Source organism: Chiroxiphia lanceolata, chromosome 1 (assembly GCF_009829145.1).
Source record: "Chiroxiphia lanceolata isolate bChiLan1 chromosome 1, bChiLan1.pri, whole genome shotgun sequence".
NCBI classification, from domain to species: Eukaryota; Metazoa; Chordata; class Aves; order Passeriformes; family Pipridae; genus Chiroxiphia; species Chiroxiphia lanceolata.
Window position 1 is genome coordinate 71,449,003 of NC_045637.1, and position 7,000 is coordinate 71,456,002.

The 7,000-nt window shown below is 37.1% G+C and overlaps 1 protein-coding gene across 2 annotated transcripts in view; it reads left to right on the top strand.

The window, feature by feature from the left end:
- Positions 1–6,458, top strand: part of LOC116786911 (protein cordon-bleu-like) — a 109,618-nt gene extending 103,160 nt beyond the window's left edge. For both annotated transcript variants that reach the window (XM_032688061.1, XM_032688069.1), the window contains one exon: positions 6,149–6,458. In XM_032688061.1, coding sequence (XP_032543952.1) covers positions 6,149–6,192 — 44 coding nt within the window. In that variant the 3' untranslated portion in view covers positions 6,193–6,458. The remainder of the gene's footprint in view (positions 1–6,148) is intronic.
- Positions 6,459–7,000: the final 542 nt, after the last annotated feature.

Sequence of the window (7,000 nt, forward strand, 5' to 3'; positions counted from 1 at the left end):
TAGCTTATTCATATTGGTGGAAGCTCTGCCCAAGTGAGGACCCAGAGATTATGCTTTTAGCAAGGAAAGTGATTTTATGATGGGTAAAGATATGAGATAATAACTCCACATATTGAAACTCATTTTTCAGTACATTAAGAGAATCATTCTTCAAGTGCTGTAATGCACTCAGTGCACTTCAGTTCATGCCTTTGACCTCATGTTTCATAAAGTGCCTGAGACATACAGATATGACATTCTGTCATACATAATTGCTTGCATTACAAATGCCTCACAGTTTAGAAAGAAACCTCTTGGCTTTGTTCCAACATTTATTTTCAGTAGATGCTTCACATCTAATGCCTCAGCATTTATGTAGCAGCAGGAGTCCATTATCGTGTGACATGTTCAACTCCATTGACATCTCTTATTTAAACCCTCTAAGGGGAATATTATCACTGTGCCATATAACACAGGAGTTTTCATCAAATTTGCTTACTTGTAACCACTGCAGATGTCACACTGTTGTTTCTTGTGCTTTCCCCTACTGCTGGGCACTTTTTGATGACATTTGATGCATTAACTTTTTGTAAGTGGTCATTTTATTTTGCATTGTTACTCAAAATGTTACAGATGAAATAAAACAGAACAGAGCCAATTTAAGTCCATTCAGTACTATGTACATAAGTGCTTGCTGGCCAGACTCTGCTCATGTAGGATTCTGTAGTATCGTTTACTTTAATGGAGCCTTATTATTTTACACTGACAAAGAACTCGTCCCACAGTAACCCTGTCTTCAGTGCTTTTCATTTTCTGCTACTTTCTTGAATGAACGTGTTCATTAAAAGAAAAAATGTTACAGCCAGAGAAGGTTGGTAAAACAGCCTCTCTTTGGAGCCCTTGCAAGAAAACAATGAGAAAGCACATATGGCTCTGAAAGCATGAGATAAAAGCTGTGAAAAAAGCAAGACTGTAGTGAGGGGAAAAACGTGCTGCAAGAAATAGTCAGCCGCATGATGGAAAAAGCATTAAAGCTACCTATGTATCTCTCAAGTTAGCCACGTGAATCAAAGCAAAAGATTCTATCAGAAATATTCTCAAACTGGCAAGTTCACTTCAATAAGGAACCATTTACTGTGACTACAAAGTGTTGTGCCAAATTTCCTCAAAGCTGTAAAAAAGTTCTTGCATGTTTGCCAGCATTACATTGTGTCTCTGGAAGATACTCCTCTGGAAGCTAGTGACTCCTAAGTAGAAAATCATAATGGTTTAATCTTTTTTCCTCCCTCTCAGTGCTACTTCCTTTCTCAGCAGCCCCAAAGCATGAGCCTGAGAGTATAGGAATGATCAGAATGGATCAAACCAAAGATGTGTCTGTCAGTGTCCATCTTCAGCAATGACCACAGAAGATGCTTAAGGCAGGGTATGAGAGGAGAACAAGCAGGTAGTTGTGGTTCCTCAGAGCACTTTCAGCCTCTAAGGACTTTCCAAATTGCAATAGCTCTAGTTCTGTATACTACTAAGAGGCAGCAGCTTTTTCATATTGGAAGTGATTCATATAGTGCAAAGATGCATGTATTAGTTTTGTTATTGCACATAGTGTAGAAATAAACCTCCAGCCAAAGTTATGAGCATTTCCTTTGATAGATTCAAACACTGTTTTGTAGAAAACAACTTAATCATCTGCTTCTCTACAACGTCAAAATAATAAAAACCTATTAAAAAAAAAGAACAGAAAAACCTGTAAGATATCTACTTCAAAATACTAACGTGAGGCATCTTTCTCTTTCTCTCAGAGTCAGGAAAATAGCCACGAAAAGTATCCTAGGCATCAACAAATTCAGGCAGTTTTGCACTTCAGAAGATAAAAATAAAACACATTTTTCACGTTTTCATACATAGCTTTTTTAATTTTTTTTTTTATTCAGCTGTTTTTCTCCTTCCTTATGTCTGCCAAAACTGGTGATTTTAACTGTTAGTTGTAATGTTCATGTATGTTCTGGACCCAATTCTGGTTCCATTGCTGTTGGTTTGAGAAAGACCTACCTTTTTCTTCTCCCTTATTTATTTGGGAGTAAACAAGAGCAGAATTAGACCCAGAGAGACTTGGGGTGTGGGTAAGGGAAAATCAATGTGTTTTTAAAAAATAGCAATAAACAGAACGATCATTATCTTGCAATGAAGTAATTAGTCAATTGATCCCCCTGTAGGTGATGGACGGCAGGTGCCACAAAAGCCTCCTAGAGGCACCACTCGTGGTCCGCCCCAGTTAGTGATCCCCCCACCCCCAACTTACCCTCGTCCTGGCAGTGACATTGTGGATCCAACAGAGTGTTACAGAGAAGCAGATGTTACAGCGCCAACAGAGCTGGTACCTAAACGTATGTTTGAAAATATATGTATTTTCATCTCCATTCTTTCGATGATTGCTTTCAGGGTTAGCTTTTCCAGACTTTCCTCTCTGTTCTTTAGACATCGGTGTCTGTTTTTCCCCCTTTTTTCAGCCTGTTGTCTTTCAAAATGTCCAATGCAGTGTAAGTAATGAATGTAAAGTAAACAGAACATTTACTTAGAGACAGTTTTGCTGATAATACCTGGTCACTGTATAGAAGCATTTAAAAATAACCATCAAGCTTTGTGGCTATGTGCAACTGAAAGGAAAAAATCTGTTGTATTAATTCCCCGTGTTTGTTTTTCTGTACTAACGTTTTTTTGATCTCCCAGAGACAAGCTCCTTTGAGAGTCATAAGGTCTATCAGTTTAGGTTGAGAACTACAGAGTATTCCCTTAGGAAAATTAAACCATTTACAGGAGCTGTATATTCTTAACATCTTTCTTGGCATCTCTGGATAGTCCTTTGTGTCTCTTCACCTTGGGGCATAACAGTTATCAGACAAGTACAGTATTTTCCACGTCCTTGTGTACTTGTGAAAAGCATGTTTTCGTGCTACTATTTCATGCTTATCCACTGTCTTTAAATCTTTGTACACAATCCAAGTCTTTGATCATGTATTATGTTCCCTGTGGGCTTGCCCTGCACACCCATGTAGATCCGGTAAAAGCAGCAAAGCTCTGTACATTATGACATCTCATGGACGCACTTCCTTTGAAGGCTAGGATGGTGTCTCCTAACCATGGGATAGAGAAACGTCTCTATTAGCTACTAAGTTGACAAAAGATCTCTTTCCAGGACATTTTCTTTACCAAAAGTATTCTGTAGGTAACAGTTACTCTGATACGTTAATGTTGGTGTGTTTGCTGTTGATTATCAGCTGAATGTAAAGTGTCATTTTTCATATCTGTGCTGAGGAAATACAGATTGATGAGTTTTATTCGGGGAAGGGAAAGAAATTAAGGAGATCATACTAACAGAAAACCTGAATCTTGTTGAGGATTAACCCTAAGTCATTTTTACCAGCGTATGCACAGAAATCATATAATACTTAAAATCTTCTTTTTGTTCTAGATACCATCAACTTGCCTACAATGTTTTCTTTATTAAAAATCCATTGTGGCCTTCTTTGCATTTATATTTCTGCTTCATTTGAGTTTCTATCACTGTTATTTTGCAATGCTTTCCTGATCTACCTTGGTGATCAAATACCCTTTAATCAATGTAACACTGATTTAATCAGTGTGATCATTTGCTCTTAAATAAACACAGCATCTCAGCCAAAAGGATTTGATTAAGCTTGTTCTTGGAAACATAACATGAGTTTTTATTATCCTTAATTTACTGAGAGCAAGTGCTTAGTGGGTACTTATTTTAGACTTAAAGCATCAGTTGGAGAGGGACAAGTTTAGCTTTATAATTACGTTGTGTCCTACCTAGATAAAGATAAGTGTATAGATTTACACAAGAGAAACGTGTATAGATGTACCCATGAGAGACAGCAGCACATACAACAGATGTTAATTATATTGCCTAATGCCATTCTGAAAGGTGCTTAGATACTGTAGCTATTGAGCTGTGTAAGAACAGTTTTGCAATGATGTTTTTTATTGCCTGAGAATGCCTCAAGCAGTGCAAATAGGACTTGGGCGGTAGATTGAAAGAACAACAAAATTTTCAGTCTTCCTAACTCTAAGCTTAGTAAATGTGTTTTCTCATAGAACAAGGTGGGAAGGGTGATAAGCCGCTGATGCCAGCTGTTGATGAAAGGCATATTTGTTCAGAAATCACTCTCTCAAAAAAGCTTTCTCTCATGAAGATTGTGGTCTTCCTTTGCTGAGTGGGTGACTGTCACCAGCAGTATGTCTTTCACAAGATAAAATTCCCATTCAGAAATTAAAATTCTGTGATCATGTGGAGTTTAATTTCTTAATCCTTATGATCTGCCACTGTCTGTAGGGCACTGTGCTTCACCCCTCATTCCTTTCCAGCAAACACACAATTGTCTCATTGTACTCTGGGAAAACCATCTTGAAGAATTTTCATTTCACAGAGAATAGTGGCAATGACTCTTCATGGAGTTTTCCAAACTTATGGAGAGTGTAAATAATTCATGAATAGGGCCTTTAGTAAGATACTTGGGCTTTTCTGTCTCAAACTTTGAGAATCCCTTCCACAAACAAGAATGCAACAGTTCCTCACAGTTTTTGCTCTTTAATCTTTATATTTTCATTACATGACCTTTCCTCTTAACTTTCAGTATGGTAGAACCTTAGCTGCATGTTGTTTGCATGTTTCAAATGACGTGTTTATGGGATCCTTTCTCCTTCCTTATCTTACTAATTAGATTGTTCATGGCTTGTGATTCTAAGATTGATTGTACTTTGGGAATGCAGAAATGGAGATTGTTGCCTGTGTTGCATGGCGTTTGGTTATCTCACATGGTTTGTAAAGTTCCCAATATATGAGTCAATGGTAAGCTCTGTGCTACTTTACCTCGCGTAAAGAATGCACGTAATGAAAGACTGCTACACCTAGACAAGTAATTGAAACATGCTGTCTTGAAGTGTCGTCAGCGAGCTCATTAGAATAACTTCAGTATTCCTGTGAAACTCCACAGTTAGCCCTTTATTTGGCTGGTTATGGACTATCATTGATATATGCTGTAAGAAATTAAAAGGTCCGTGAAAGAAAATAAAAAATTTGCCTTCCTGTAGTGTGAGATCCTGAAGTTAAAATCTTCACTCTGGCACTGGATAAAGTACTAATGAGTTCAGGGTTCACACTGGGTAAGGGCTTGACAACTGATTGATTTGCAAATTTCAGAAAGTGTTCTGTCTTTGAAGAAATAAAATCATGATTTGTACCTGTCTTTGTTTTTAACTATAGATCAAAATAATCAATCATTGCTTAATGAGAAAGTTTTAAGGAATGAAGGGGTGGGTACAAGCATTTACCAGTTATTTTGTGTAGAAGACATGGATACTACTAGTTGCTGGGTAATACCAGGTTAATTTTAAGGAACAAGGAGAACAGAAAGGAACCTTGTCCCTATATCTAATTTTTAATGTTTTTCATTATATGATTGACATATGAACAGGTCATACAAGCCACTTGACAAAATCTATGATGGTTTCACAAGCAGTTCAGTCATATTTCTTCAGTCACCGTAGATGTATATCTAGTCTTTAACAGTCATTAGGGTTAGTCTTTAAGAGTGGGGCTTTGTTAGCTTGAACCAAAAATAGGTAGAAACACAGAGGAAACTTGATTTTCTTACACGTGGTTCTAAATCAATTGAGAACTACATGGTACTTGGCAGGGAGTTTTGCTGACTTGTCATAGTATGCTGCCTCATTCTTTCTTAGAAATTGTCTCTAAAGCAAGAAAACTTGTACGTGTGACTTAAAAGGCTGATACTACCATCACTACCCTTATTCATCCAGCCTGATCTGAGGCTAAAGAATGAAGTTGAATCTCCAACATCATCTATCTTGTACCTTCTGGAGAATTAAAATTCAGTCCAAGCAAAGCAGAATTCATAGACACAATGCATATCAGTAGGTGGTGTGCTGTTAGGATGGAGTTAGCTTATATGAGAACCCAGGGAGTTAGTCTCAGAGCATCTGTGGGATTCTAAATTTTAATACATGTGCTCATGCACCTACATCTCCTTTGGGTATCTGAATCTTTAATGTTACTGAGCATGCTAGCCATTCTGCTGACTGATCTACACAATATTTATAATTATATCCTTTTACTCTTTTCCCCTGACAGTCTACTGTTGTGCATCATTCCCTTCATACACCAAGCGCATCTGACAGACCTTGCCTCTTCCTATGACCTTCATACTTCTGAACCTCCTGTTGCCTCTATTACCCTGATTCTTCTGTTGCCTTCCTTTCTCCCCTGCTGGAAAAGAACCTTTTTTTTTCTGACTGAGATTTTGGCTTCTTTTGTTTTTAAACTCACACATTCTCTTTTAATTATTATTGATTATTTTTGGTTGTGGTTCATATTAATTTGTCAGATGTATGCTCCAGAACTGTATGCTGTGTTATATAAATCTATATATCAGCCTCAAAAATATTATCCGTCATTCTTTTCCACAAGATTCTCTTTATTTTGAGCCATGGTTTAATTTAATTTGGTGTTTCTGAAGAGTGTGCTTTTGGGACGGGGTGTGTTACTTTCCATACTGTCTAAAGTTTTAGTATAAAGTTTCTAAAAACATTTTTCATTTTTAGTTTCTGCTAGTCTAGGTATAACGTTTTGCATTCTCTATTTTTTCTGTTTTTCTTTTATTGCATCTATTTTGTTCCTTTGGGGCTTAAAAAGAATACCAAGAACCAATACCAAATGCACTGATTCATAGTCTTTCATCCTGATACTTAGTATGAGTAATTTTATCTCAATCCTGAAGACATCCTGTGGAAATCAAGGTGTGTGTTCTATTTCTGTAACAAAGATGCAAACGCTGTTTGCTTGAGATAAATCTCGTTCCACAAGTCTTCTTTTTACACTTGTGCTAGGAATAGTCAATGAGTTCTAATTAAAATATCAGCTCTAGGTTTGTAATTAGCAAAAACTTTTGTGCTGCATGAAGTTCTTCATGTGAATGGTCCATAA